Source organism: Pan paniscus, chromosome 2 (assembly GCF_029289425.2).
Source record: "Pan paniscus chromosome 2, NHGRI_mPanPan1-v2.0_pri, whole genome shotgun sequence".
NCBI classification, from domain to species: domain Eukaryota; kingdom Metazoa; phylum Chordata; class Mammalia; order Primates; family Hominidae; genus Pan; species Pan paniscus.
Genome location: NC_085926.1, coordinates 126,739,011 through 126,753,965, shown reverse-complemented (window position 1 = coordinate 126,753,965; position 14,955 = coordinate 126,739,011). Strand labels below are relative to the sequence as shown.

General features: G+C 44.6%; 1 protein-coding gene across 2 annotated transcripts in view; it reads right to left on the bottom strand.

The window, feature by feature from the left end:
- Positions 1 to 3,428: 3,428 nt before the first annotated feature.
- Positions 3,429 to 14,955, bottom strand: part of RAB7A (RAB7A, member RAS oncogene family) — a 91,761-nt gene continuing 80,234 nt past the window's right edge. Inside the window, exons 4-6 of one of the 2 annotated variants that reach the window (XM_034957303.2) lie at positions 11,621 to 11,839; positions 10,540 to 10,668; positions 3,429 to 4,900 (exon numbers count right to left, since the gene is read on the bottom strand). In XM_034957303.2, the coding sequence (XP_034813194.1) occupies positions 4,805 to 4,900; positions 10,540 to 10,668; positions 11,621 to 11,839 (444 nt within the window). In that variant the 3' untranslated portion in view covers positions 3,429 to 4,804. Of the gene's footprint in view, positions 4,901 to 10,539; positions 10,669 to 11,620; positions 11,840 to 14,955 lie in introns of those variants that run through there. The other variant, XM_034957302.2, reaches the window with a different exon arrangement.

Here is a 14,955-nt window from a genome sequence, read left to right as displayed (position 1 = left end):
CTAAGACATGGCTAGAATGATGTTCAAGGTGATAATCAGAGTCGGCCTCAAAGTCATGTCAAGGTCCAAATGGCTCAAGCTCAAGGTAAAGTTGAAACGTAGGGTCAGAATGCTGGTCAGCACCAGGACAAGGGTTGGGTCCAACGTCATACCAAGGCTAAGGATTAGAGCCAAGAGGATCAAGGTCATTTTAAGGCCAGAGCAGTTCAAAGGCAGACTATCATCAGTGGCAGGATGACTAAGGTTAAGGATAACTTAAGAATGGTTAAGGGCAGCTAGATTCAGGTATAAACTTATGGCCAGGACAATGTTCAGGGTTGGCTTCAGATTCAGATTCAGGGCCATGAAAAGCACCAGTGTACTGGATTGAAAATCAATCAAAGTCAGTTTCAAGGACAAGTTTAAAATGAGGGCAAAACATGGTCAGGGTGATGGTTAGGGTGAGGACAAGGGTCAGAATTAGGGCTAGATTCAAATTCAAGGTCAAGTTCATGCTTATTTCAGCTTAAGGTCAGGATGACTGTATATGAGATTCAAGATCAGGATCAACACGCCTGTAATCCCAGCACTTTGGAAGGCCAAAGTGAGTGAATCATTTGAGGTCGCGAGTTTGAGACCAGCCCAGCTAACATGGTGAAACCGCCTACTAAAAAATACAAAATTTAGCTAGGTGTGGTGGTGCACACCTGTAATCCCAGCTACCCAGAAGGCTGAGGCAGGAGAATCGCTTGAACCTGGGAGGCGGAGGTTGCGGTGAGCCAAGATCACGCCACTGCACTCCAGCCTGGGCCTCCGTCTCAAAAAAAAGTCAAGGTCAGGACACATGGGTCAGTTTCAAAGTTAATCCAAGGTCACCTCAAGGGGATCATGGTCAGGATGATAGTTAAGTGTAAATCGATTAGAATGAGTCTCATGTGGTAATGAAAAGAATCCATATTAGTACAAGTACATCCAGTCTCAATCATTTGATTCATGTAACTCCTAATTGCATGCGAGTGACAACTGAGAGGAAGGTAAGCAGGACACACACATTCCTCTCTAGGGCACATTCTTACTGCAAGGTAGAGTGAACCAAGATGCACCTACTTCATGCTATTGGAAGGCATCATTTTCAGTGCAAAAAAGCTTAGTCTCAGACATTTATCTTAAGGTGAAATCTTATTGCTGGTCAGTGTTAACTGATATCAATGTAAGCAATGCAATACACATTAACCTCAAAGGCATATTCTTACTAAAAGATGAGAGGAATCAGAATGAACCTGAGTAGGAGTTTGGATGAGAATTCCTGTTAGTACAACAAACTCAGGCATTCTTATTAAAACCAACTCCTCATAGCTTATTGAGGGAGATGACAGTCGGCACAGCAACACACTCACATGCAGGCAGAATAAGCTGGGATCTGAGGAAGGAGTACTACTGAAACAAGTACATACTAGTACAACAAACTCATTCCCAGACGTCCTTTCCAAAACTTTTTTTTTTTTTTGTGAGATGGAGTCTCACTCTGTTGCCCAGGCTGGAGTGCAGTGGCGCCATCTTGGCTCATTGCAACCTCTGTCTTCCAGGTTCAAGCGATTCTCCTGCCTCGGCCTCCCAAGTAGCTGAGGCTACAGGTGCCCACAACCGTGCCCACAACCATGCCCGCCTAAATTTTGTATTTTTATTAGAGATGGGGTTTTGCCATGTTGCCCAGGCTGGTCTCAAACTCCTGGCCTCAGGTGATCCACCCACCTCGACCTCCCAAAGTGCTGGGATTACTACAGGTGTGAGCCAGTGTGCCTCGCCAAAAGTAACTTCTGAATACTTGTTAGCACAAACTGAGATGGATGCAAACCCAGCAACACACTCATCTCTCATTCTCACCTCAAGGCAAATACAAATGAACCCAAACAATCCATAGTACTGCAGACAAACTCAGTCCCAGATATTCTTCACAAAAGTAAATCCTTACTGCTTATTCCAGCAAAATGACAAGTTCCCCTCTTTTGAGAGAAAACACATGCTTATGCTGAATCTAAATAGGAATATAGAAAAAGGCACTGTGTTGATGCAGAGCTCAGTCTCAGCCATGGCTCCCTATTGTGGTTAAGCTGAATCCCTTAGATGAACATTATACAATCTAGGGTTAAAATATGACACCAAGCTCAGCCATCAGGCTGATGGGACATGAGACTAATTAGTCCCAGGTCAGAGAGTAAGACCTATTGTCATGGTAGGGTTCCATGTTAACTTCAAAGTCAGGTGATGATTAGGGTCAGGAAGTGGGTCAGAGTCAAGGTCATTCAACAGTGAACATGTTTAGGGTAAAGTCAAAGCCAGTTCAAAGCCAAAGCCATTAAAATTAGGGTAAGTTATGATAAGGACAATGGTTGAAATCAGTCAATTAAAGATTACATTCATCTCAAGCTAAAGCAGGTTAATATCAGGATGATCATCAGTTTTAGGATGAAGGTCAAGCACGTCAGAAGTCAAGGTCCATTTTAATGTCACATACAAGGTCAAGACCAGTGGAACACAATCAGAGGAATAGATGCCTGATTTGCAGAGGTGAGCATCACACAAGGGTCCACACCCTGTGGCCCAGTCACTGGGCCCCAAGCTGGAGAGAACTCTGCTCCTCTAGAGGACAAACACCTGATGAGGCCCAAGCAAAATACAGGACCAGAGAAGATTTAAGCCACCCAGCCAGGGTGCAATTGCACTGTGGATAATCTCACATTGTGCAGCATCTGAACTTCTAAACTATGCTATTTTTAACACATAAAGTACATGCCAAGAGGAGCCACGAGGAAAGAAACCAGCTGAGGAGCCTGAGAAGTGGAAATGTAGAAAAGTGTAGCAAAGTAGAATTCAAGATCTAACTCAATGAGGCACTTCTGCAAAACCCAAAGTGACCCACGACCTGAACTACTACTATTTTAATAAAATTGCTTCTAAGTGGCAACTATTCCATTCCAGGTGGGGGCTTACATATGTTGGAATACAGGGCCTCTGCTGCCAAATCTTCCTCTCCTGTGACAAATGCAGAATTACACATCTAAGTGTTAGCAACTAGGTCAACTAAAAATAAAACACATAACACACGACTAGGTTACAGTTACACCTACAGGATATGCATGGCTCAGAGTCCCCAGCAGTTTCTGGCTGCTCTTCTAAAGGGACAATGCGTTCTCCATCCATGGTCCTCAACCTCCAACAATGTGATTAAAATACACCCACCCTCCCCCACCGGAGGAAAAAAAAAAAAAAACTAGGGACAGGCACTACAGGACCAGATATGAGAGGGCCTTTCTGCCTTGAAGCACCACACGTGCCCATTTATGGAGGGCTCTCTTGCTTGATAAGGCATTGACTATGATTAGCTCATGTGGTCTCTACTGAGCCAAGGCTCTTGAAGAAGGAAAAAAAGACTCTGGCAAAGGCAGATGATCATTGTTCTTGTTCAATTTTATTGGCATTGCGTTCATCTCTTTACAGAAGAACTCAGCCCACACCCTAGAATGTAGACCTTTGGAAAAAGGAGAAGTGCTCCGTTAAGCAAGCTACAATGCAGGGGCAGATCCTAGGAAGGGAGCAGAACTGCCAGGGTTCCAACCAAAGAAAGAGGTTAATTAATAATGGGCAATATTGGGGAGATGGGTGGGGAAAAGAGGAAAAAGCTCCGCTAACCTAAGAATACCACAACCCTGAAAGGAGCGCCTTCTAGAACAAAGGTAAAATCACTAGGACAGATCTGTTAGGGTTTTCCTTTCACTCTTGTAGTAGAATGCTGATCTAACAGGGGAGTTTTGAAGTGTGGAGCAGGGGGGGAAAAAAGAAAGAAAATGAGAATTTTAATTTTTGAAATAACGGCAATTCATCCATTGCACATACCACTGTATTATGCAAATCAACCTTTTGGAAAATTTAGACACAGAAGGGAACTAGACAGTTTTCCCCCTGGAGAGATGAAAAGCTTTTTGGCTCTTAAGTCTTTGATAAAAGGCGTACATAATTCTTGTGTCTACTGTACAGAATACTGCCGCTAGCTGGATTTCCCAATTCTGAGTAACACTCTGCAATCCAAACAGGGTTCAACCCTCCATCTTACATGCCTGCATTACAGGACTTAAACACATAATCCAAGAATTTCTTACACTAATTTATACATTTTAATTGGTTGCATATATTAACATGTACTATAAGATTCTTTTCTAAGAAGCATTACATAATAAATGGATACTGTAAAAAGATCTGATTAGTTAAAAGTAACAAGCATTAACAGATAGATACATACAAAACTCAGCCTGATCAGACTGGGTGTGAGCCTGTAATGGGGCATGGGGCACCAGCCTTCCCAAGGGGTAGCCTTCAAGGAGGGAGAGGAAAGGGGGGGTAAAAAGACCACAAGACCAATAAAAAAATCAGATAATTAGACACAGATTAACTGTAAACAGTTCTCTCTCTCTCCAGTGAACAAAAAGAATAAGCTTCCAATGCCAACTCCATATCAGAATGACTTCCACCGCTGGCTTGTCCTGCTGCCATACTCGCGGGCTCATGTGGGTGGGCAGGCAGACCCCAAGGAGCCATCACGGGCAAGGGCTGGAGTTTGATTACGTCAGATCTGTGTGTGTGTGTGCGTGTGTGTGTGTGTGTGAGAGAGATATGTGGGGTGTAACTGTGTTTGATGGGGTTTTCTTTTGGCAGCTGGATGTGAGAGATCAATGTATGTTTTGTTTGGAAGAGGAGAGGGGAATTGTGTTGAAGGCCTACGTGTGTTCTTGGTTTGTGAAGGACTCTGTGCTCAACTCTCGCTGCCCCCTCAGCAACTGCAGCTTTCTGCCGAGGCCTTGGCCCGGTCATTCTTGTCCAGTTTGATAGGTTCAGGAAATTCGTTGTACAGCTCCACCTCCGTTTCCTGGACAAGGAAACAGAGAAAGGTTGGTTACTCAGGGAATAGAAACATTTCAGCCCTCATTGCGGGCACTTTCTGCCCAGGAGGGGCTCACTTCTGCTTGGGCAGAGTGGGCGCGGAGCTGTGAAGCAGAGCCTGCCCACACAGTTAAGGGAGCGCTCTGGCAGAAGGTGCCATGCCTAGGGGAGTAGCAAGAGAAAAACAGATTTTGTGACAACTCTAGGTCAATGTGAAGAGAGGAGTCTTGCCAGGAGAAGCAGCAGTCTGCACTGAGCAATCAGGACAGAAGTTCATGGACATTCTCAATCAGATCATGATCTGGGAGCTCTACCACATCCAGTTCAGATGCTTTCTGTATGTTCCCTATAGTTGCCAATGGTTAATAATGGTCTGGATTTCTAGCTTTTCTCAAACATCTGGCAACCCTCAGCCAGTGTGTGCACAAGGTGAAGTGGCTGGAGCTGAGTGTGAGCTGCCCTCTCAGCCTGGAACATTCCTTCTACCTCCCTATCTTCCATCCACTTTTTGGGACCAATGGCCTCTGGTCTCTTTTTTCTTCCAAAGGTTTAGCAGAGTTTTGTCTCCCAAATGCTGCAGGCCTAGAAAGGCAGCTGTGAATGAATTTTATCACCATCTGTGACAAGTGATCAGAGCACATGGACTATGGTCATTTTAGTGGCACTTTGCTAAAGTAACATGCTTCCAATGAGGAGCAGCATTCTACTTTTGGGTGCAGGAAAACGATGTCACTTAAACCACTGAGCACTTGTGTGCCAGTGACTGTTCTAGAATTTGGAGATAAAGCAGGAACTGTTTCTATTCATTAAAAGTTATCTAGGAAAAAAATCATTCCATTCACAATAACTATAAAAGTATAAAACATCTAGGAATACATACTTAAAAAAATAACAGCTTTGGCTGAGCATGGTGGCTCATGCCTGTAATCCCAGCACTTTGGGAGGCTGAAGCAGGTCGATCACCTGAAGTCAGGAGTTCAAGACCAGCCTGGCCAACACGGTGAAACCCCGTCTCTACTAAAAATACAGAAATTAGCCAGGCATGGTGACAAGCACCTATAATCCCAGCTACTCAGGAGGCTGAGGCAGGAGAATTGCTTGAACCCGGGAGGTCAAGGTTGCAGTGAGCCAAGATGGTGCCATTGCACTCCTAATAGCTTTGCTGGGTTTTAACTCACATGCCATAAAGTGTACAATTCAATGGTTTTTAGTATATTCAGAAAGTTGGGCAGCCATCAACGTTAAGTTTAAAATACTCTCATCACCCCCCAAAAAACCCTATGCCCATTAGTAGTTCCTTCCCACTCCCATTCTATACCATCCTGGACCCAGCAACCACTCATCTACTTTCTGTCTCAATAGAGTTGCCTATTATTCTGGACACTTAATTTTTAAACATTATTTATTTATTTTAATTTTCCCCATTTCTTCTAGTGGACTGTGATTTCTTTCTTTCTTTTTTTTTGAGGCAGAGTCTTGCTCTGTCACCCAGGCTGGAGTGCAATGGCATGATCACAGATCACTGCAGCCTCTAACTCCTGGGCTCACACAATCCTCCAGTCTCAGCCTCCCAAGTAGCTGGAACTATAAGCTCATGCCACCACACCTAGCTAATTTTTAATTTTTAGTAGAGATGAGGCCTTGCTATGTTGCCCAAGATGGTCTCAAACTCCTGGTTTCAAGTGATCCTCTGGCCTCAGCCTCCCAAAGTGCTGTGATTTTAGGCATGAGCCACTGCATCCGGGCTGGACATTTCACTGAAATGGAATTGTACAACATATGGTCTTTTTGCAACTGGCTTCCTTCACTTAGCACCCATGTGGCAGCATGTGTCACTACTTCATTCCTTCTTATAGCTGAATAATATTAGAATGCATGGATAAGCTGCCCTGTTTATTCACTTATCAGTTGATGGACATTTGAGTTGTTCTTACTTTTTGACTATTACAAATAGCGACATTTTATATTCCCACCAGTACCTAGGAATATGTTTACTGTGAAAGGCAAAGGATCATATTATAAATCAATTATAGCATGGGTGTGCCTGTAGTCCTACCTACTTAGGAGGCTATGGTGGGAAGACTGCTGGAGCCCAGAAGTTGGAGGCTATAGCGAGTGATGATTGCACCACTGCGTATCAGCCTGACTGACAGAGCAAGACCCTGTCTCTAAAAAAAAAAGAATCAATCAATCTTACTGAAGGAACAGAAACAAGACCTAAAATAGTATCATGGGTGGAATGTTTTGTTTTTTTTTTTGAGATGGAGTTTCGCTCTTGTTGCCCAGGCTGGAGTGCAATGGTGCAATCTCGGCTCACTGCAACCTCCACCTCCCAGGTTCAAGCGATTCTCCTGCCTCAGCATCCTAAGTAGCTGGGATTACAGGTGCCCACCACCACGCCAGCTAATTTTTTGTATTTTTAGTAGAGATGGGGTTTCACAATGTTGGCCAGGCTGGTCTTGAACTCCTGACCTCAGGTGATCCACCCGCCTCAGCCTCCTGAAGTGCTGGGATTACAGGCGTGAGCCACCGCACTCGGCTGGGCAGAATGTTTGTGTTCCTCCAAAATTCCTGTGTTGAAGCACTAACCCTTCAGGTGGCTGTATTTGGAGTAAGGAAGGAATGAAGGTTAAATGAGGTTGCAGGGTGGGGACCTGATCTGAGAGAATTCGTGTCCTTATAAGAAGAGGTGACACCAGAGACACCTTGCTCATGTGTCCTCTCTCTGTGCACACAGCAGATAGGGCATGGGAGGACACAGTGAGAAGATAGCCCAGAAAAGCACCCTCACCAGAAACATGTGCCAGCACCTTGCTCATGGACTTCCAGCCTCCAGAACTGTGAGAAAACAAAATGTCTGTTGTTGGACCCTCCCAGGCTGTGGGGTTTTGTTAATGCAGCCTGAGCAGACTAATGCAACAGCCACAACAAAACTGCAATCAATGAGGAAAAAACAGTGGGCTTGAAGAAAAAAATTCCAATCAAAATCTCAACAGAGTTTTATTTGGGGTGTGGAAGGTAAGAGAGGAAAATGGTGGAACTGAAACAAAATTATTAAAAAAGAAATGTGGCAGGCCGGGCGTGGTGGCTCATGCCTGTAACCCCAGCACTTTGGGAGGCTGAGGCAGGCGGTTCACAATGTGAGTTCCAGACCAGCCTGGCCAACATGGTGAAACCCTATCTTTACTAAAAAAAAAAACCAAAATTAGCTGGGCATGGTGGCGGATGCCTGTAATCCCAGCTACTCAGGAGGCTGAGGCAGGAGAACCGCTTGAACCTGGGAGGCGGAGGTTGCAGTGAGCCGAGATCACGCCATTGCATTCCAGCCTGGGGAACAGAGCAAGACTCTGTCTCAAAAAAAAAGAATGTGGCAAGAGGAAACTTGCCTCATCAGGCAGTCAAATCAACACAGTCCAGATAAGGGAACATGGCATGGACATCACCAGAACAGACTGGAGAGACCAGAAACAGATCCCAGCACATACGAGCATTTAGCACAGGCCATGGTCTATTCAGGGAGGGAAATTGCTTGTGTAACATAGCCGAATGATTTCAAACAACTGGCTGAGCTCTCTTGAGAGAAAAGGCAAGTCTCTCTTTTCTGCCATAAGCCAAAACAAATTCCAGCTGAATTACAGAAAAATCTGAGGTAGACACAGGAAGCACAGAAACTTAAAATGACATAACCAAATAAAAAAATTACTTTTTCCCTATGTTCAAAGGACTTAAAAAGACCACAGAGTTGGAAAAGTCACTTAAGATGCAAGTAGAGTTAACTTCAATTCACCAACAGCTCATGAGAACTGAGAGAGGCCCAACCATGTGCTGTGTGCCGGCTGTGTGCAGCAGAGAAAATCCAAATGGCTAAGCCCCAGGGAGGGGGACTCAGAGGGACCAGTAGTCATGATGGTGGCAATTTACACACCCAAAGATCGGCAATGTCAGCAGTGACAGGTGACACCTATTGCTTGCTGGCAAGGAGGTAGAAGAAAGCAAGCCCACATTGCTGAAATGTTATTCCCCTTGGGGAAAGCAACCTGGCACCCTGACTTACAATAAGATACACCCTCCGATTTAACAATCTAACTTCTTAGGGGCTAGCTCTAAAAATAAAAGCATAAAGACAACAGGGACAGTAGTGATGGAAGAGAAAAACCCAGACAGTGATGCCAGGCAACAGGGAACAGGTGGGAAACACTTTCCTACACATATTTGGATTTCCATTCCCTTATATGAACATTAAGAAAAACACAAACATCATTATTTGGGGGTAAGGGTGGCCAAGTCTGCATCTTGGTCTGCTCCTTACCACTTGAGGGCTCTCCTGGCATTCTGGGTGGAACAATTTCCTTATTGAGTAGATCTGTCCCTTTCATTCTGGAACACTTAGTGCAGACCCCACCCATGCCAGAATTTCCCTGGTCCTTGGAGCAACCATTACAAACAACTCTTCGTCCTGCTGAAAGCCATTACCTTCATTCAGCCGGCTTCCTGGAGTCAGCAGAATCTGCCTTGCCCTTCACAGCCACCATGTGCTTCAAGTGTTCTATGCATCCCCCCCAAACCTGCCACACCTCTGACCACCCCCAGACACTGTCTGATGAGGCCTCGTGACCTGCCTTAATCACCACTGCCCCTAACAGAGCTGTACATCAAAACAGACTTTCAACTCCCAAGAGTGGTTGTATCTAATCACAGAAACAGTAAATAAGAAATTCTAGGTATTATATTCCTTGAATAGCTTCCCTACATCTTCTTCCTTCTTTGTGTTGTTTACTTAACTGTTCCTAAGGAAAAGTTACCAGTCAGTATGTGAGAGCTGGAAGAGTCTGTCTCATTTAATCTTCATAATCACCCTGCAAAAGCAGGTATTCCCATTTTTCAGGTGAGGGGGTAGAAGTTCAGATATAATTTTTTTTTATTTTAATTTTTAATTTTTTTTAGACAGAGTCCCACTCTGTCACCCAGGCTGGAGTACAGCGGCACGATCTTGGCTCACTGCAACCTCTGCCGCCTGGGTTCAAGCAATTCTCCTGCCTCAGCCTCCCGAGTAGCTGGGATTACTGGCGACTGCCACCAGGCCTGGCTAACTTTTTTGTATTAGTGGAGACGGGGTTTCACCATGTTGGCCAGGCTGGTCTCGAACTCCTGGCCTCAAGTGATCAGCCCGCCTTGGCCTCCCAAAGTGCTAGGATTACAGGCATGAGCCACAGTGCCCGGCCATAATTTTTTTTTAAGCCCAAACTAGATATAATGATTGGTACGCAGCAGAGCTGGGATTCATATTCAAGTTTATTTCCTCCTTAAATAGAAGCAGCAATCTGTTCGGGGTCTCCCAGTGACCTGATCTCCTAATCGCAGCAAAGAAAATAAGAACAAGCCTAGTAAAAGAAGGGCAGCCTCAGACTTCACAGCCTCTGCATCTTTTAGATTATTCCCCCCAAAGTGGGATTTCTGGAAGCTTAAGTAGAACATGTCATAACCTTCCCAGATGAACACATAGGGTATTCTGGCTATACAGAAAAGAGTGGGTTAGGGAAGAAGATTAAGGGCAGGAGGCCAGGCAGGGACTGGGTCAGTGGTCAGGCATCACCAGAGTGGGCTGGTCAGCTGTGGGAGACCCACCTGCTTAAGTGCATTCCGTGCAATCGTCTGGAACGCCTGCTCCACGTTGATGGCCTCCTTGGCACTGGTCTCAAAGTAGGGAATGTTGTTTTTGCTGTAGCACCAGGCCTGTGCCCGCTTTGTGGCCACCTGAAAGAAGAAGCAGGGTGCACATAGGCTCATGACAGAAGCAGCCAGCACTGACTCCATCCTCCCCAGGAAGTGTCATGGCCCCTCGTCTACAGGTAGTACAGGTGAGGACACAGACATGGGGAAAGAGGGTGTTGGAGGAGACCTGCAGACCCGTCCAAACTTGTCCTGCTGGCTATGCTCAGGATAGCTAGGATTCAGCTAGAGAGCTCAAAGCCTGTCTCGGTCTACAGCTCATACCTTCTGACCCTCAGTTATACTTAAAAGCCATTTGTGAATGGAGTAAGAAGCCAGTCCGGGAAGAAATGAAGAGTGTTTACTGGGACCTCAGAGATCCCAGGACAGGAAATGCCCAGCAGCTTGGTCTTAAGGTTTATAGTCCCTTCACCATTACTGCTAGTGTGATGTCACCTATGCCACTCACACATTCTCATTCCTTCCCCAACCCCTAGCCCATTTTCAGCCAAGAGATAAGGACTAAGTCACTTAAGAAAAGATCCGTGGTCAGAAATAAACCTAGTTGTAATTAATCAAAGAGTCTATGTTTCCAACAGAAATGGTATTTGAAACTACAGTACAGCAATTTCACTCAAAGCCCAAAGCAATATTCTGCACACATGGAGATCCAGGCATGGCCTGGAGGTACTGGGAGGGCACTACTGAGAATGACAAAACCGAATTCCCTCCTTCAAAGTGCAGAAAGGGAAGTGAAGCTGAGACAGCCAAGACAATGGCCCAAAGTCACAGCCAGCTGGGGGCAGGATGGGGACTTAACCCAGGTCACCTGGGTCCCGGTCCTTAAAGGCAGTTGGCCTGAAGGGCTGGCATATGGTAATGAAGACTCCCACCAGCACCTCCTAGAGCCATGTGAGCTTAGCAGAGAACCCTCCAAATTCACAAGGCCCCTGGGGAGCAGGTGTCTGTGACAATATCTATCATCGTTGGTACTTACTTGTCTGTTTTCGAGGTCAATCTTGTTTCCCAACACAACAAAGGGGAAGTTTTCAGGATCTCGGGGACTGGCCTGGATGAGAAACTCATCTCTCCAGCTATCTAGGGTTTTGAATGTGTTGGGGGCAGTCACATCAAATACCAGAACGCAGCAGTCTGCACCTCTGTAGAAGGCCACACCGAGAGACTGGAACCGTTCCTGTCCTGCTGTGTCCCATATCTGTGAGAGACAAAACATTCATTCCTTGGGAGAATGCTAGGCAGAGCACCAGGAGCATGTATGCAAGGGGTGCCAGAAGAAATAGGCTAGATTGTGGGGCCACCCACAAAGACAAATGACACCAGACTTCAGGAAGCAAATTTCAGCACCAGAGTATCTGAAACAATCCTCACAAATATTGTGAGTAAGTATGTGTCTGTCTATGAGCGAGTGACATTGAGTCCAATCTCCAGGGTGCTAGAAATTTCTTGTATCTTGATCCAAGTAGTGGTCACATGTAGGTAAGTGTGTAAAATTTGAACTATAAATAAAACTTAGGTACTCTGGGAACTTTCTGAGAGCAATGGAAATATAGGGAAGTGAGGTGATGACTCACGAATGATACAGTTCAACAGGGAAGTGAGGTGATGACTCACGAGTGATATAGTTCAATCTATGCATTTTACTGTATGAAAAGTTTGCCTAGCCAGGCACAGTGGATCACCGGAGGTCAGGAGTTTGAGACCAGCCTGACCAACATGGAGAAACCCTGTCTCTACTATAAATACAAAATTAGCCAGGCATGGTGGTGCATGCCTGTAATCCTAGCTACTTGGGAGGCTGAGGCAGGAGAATTGCTTGAACCTGGGAGGCGTAGGTTGCGGTGAGCCAAGATCGTGCCATTGCCCTCCAGCCTGGGTGATAAGAGCGAAACTCTGTCTCAAGAAAAGAGAAAAGTTTGCCTAAACAACAAAAAAGATTAGCATGTTATATTTCATTTGTATTATACCTCAATTAAAAAACAAAACAAATGAAAAACTCTTGACAAAAAGAGATCAAGAGAAAGACAACGAGAACACACACCAGAGTAAAGATTAAACCAGGTACTACTGCCCAGCTCTAAGCTGGTCACCTCATTCACTGCCATGCTAGGTTTAAGAGCAAGGCTGGGTATACTTACTGCCCTAGATCCATAACAGGCACTCAAACAGAGCCGGACGAACGTGATAACAACTCAGATATAAGGATGAAGGGCAAAAAAGACAAATTTATTTCTAATGATTCCACTGCCTCTCGGCAGGCTAGGGCACTAAATGCTCCCTTGCCCAGATACAATAAACAAAGTCCACACATGTAGACTAAACAGGATCGGGACTGCTGGTGGTACTCATCCCTGTGCTCTCCTGGTTCTCCAATGTTCTACACGGAATATGTATGCATCTCTGTCAGTGGAGAAGTGACCCCATTCTCAAACAAACAAACAAACAAAAGAACACTTGGCATCCTCCCACACAGGAAGGAGTTCATGTCTTGTTCTAGTCATATGTGCGGAGGTTTTCTATAGCTGAAATCCTAGACTGCACTCCTAGACTGCACATGTGACACTCTCCACATTCTCCCACGTTCCTCCCCTCTACCCCGTCACGCACTAGGGCACTCTGGCAACAGCCGATGGGGTGACATGGGAGAGCAGGTTCACTGGACTTTATTGCTGCCCAACAGATTTAGTGAACCATCGATTCCTATTTTTAAGAAAATATTGCTGACAATTTCCTATCATTACAAACAACTCAGCAATGAACATTAGCATAGAGAGCTTTCTCTGTATTTCAAATGGCTTTTTTCAGATAGACTCCTACAAGCAAAATTACATAAGAACTCTGTTACTGTTAGGTGGAACCAATTCATCATCTGGAACTCAGATACACAGAGAAGGCAAAGTAATACATCAAAAAGAAGTCAACAAGTTGACGGGTTCCTAGAAAGTTACCAAAATTAATTTAACTTTGAATTTACAAAACTAAAGGCCATATTTATCAAAACATCAACAAGTACAGTCCTATGGCTGACTGTGATTTTTAAATTTTTTAATATTTTAATTGAAATTGTTAACAGCGACCTGGGTTCTTGGAATCTTCCATGATAGAAATCAAGAGAGATCACCAGACACAACAGCAAAGAGAAAGTGAAAGTGTATTAGCTTATGCATAGTGAGCTAGCACTGCAAAAGGAAAGGGGCAGCTGTTCTCTGAAAGCACTGTGGGAGTTAACTTTAAAGGGCTTTCCTGTGGGGAGGGGTGATGTCAGGGTATGTACATAGGAGGGGTTTTTCTAGTGCATGCACAGTGGCTAAACATGCTTCTTCAGAAACTGCGTGTAGCACTAGCAGGTTAAATCTCCACCCTGGGTGTGACTTTTGGCATTAAAATGAGGAAAAGGTAACTATAAGTTGAAGTTTAAGTCTAACTGCACATGCTGGGGGGGCCCCAGGGAGGTCCCTAGCCCCATGAAGCAGGAACTTGTGATAACAGTTTCTCGGGGTTTTTTGTTGCTGATTGTTTGGAAGTTAGGTAAGCTACAGCTTGAGTAAGGGGCTTTTATTCTTTTTCTCTAGACCACATCAAAACAGGAAACCAGCCAGCCTGCTTGTCTCAAAATGTTTTGTTTTCTCCATTTAAAATTATACCTTATAACTGTCTACCCAATATTCTGATGTGACAAAAATTAACACTGTTATTTTAATCCGTTTTTTCCAAGAGTTAACCCTTCCCTCATTGCATTTTCTTCCTTCTTCACCACAAGTAAATGCTCCTGAAGAGATGCCTTACATAAACATTATCATCCTGTACAGCTTTTTGCAACTTGTCTTTTTTCATTCCCAAAAGTTAACAGTTATATAATATTCCACTGCTTTAGTAGACTCACTTAGTTTCCCAGATCATTTGAGTTATTTGCAGTTTTTCACTCCCCATGCAAGGCTGCAATGATAACTCTCATTACACCTCTCTCATAATGTCCAGAGATAAGTTTCTCTAGGCCATACACTCAGACTCAGAACCCTGGATTGCTGCATAAGTCTATGTTCAACACTGGGGAGCAGAGTGGCAGTTTCTACTGAAAAGGTTGTACTCATTACTACACTCCTACCATCAACCGGAGGCTGTTCCACTCCCTATATTCTAGCATCCACCAGGTTACCTACTGCTTGGATACTATTAGGCATTATCATCTTTGTCACCTGCTTGTGTGGTTTGTTCTTGTTAGTCTGGGAATCTTGTTATTTAGATGTTTAATGTAATCTATTAATCAATCTTCAACATTTTATGATTTGTACTTTCTGTATTTTCAAATGCCAA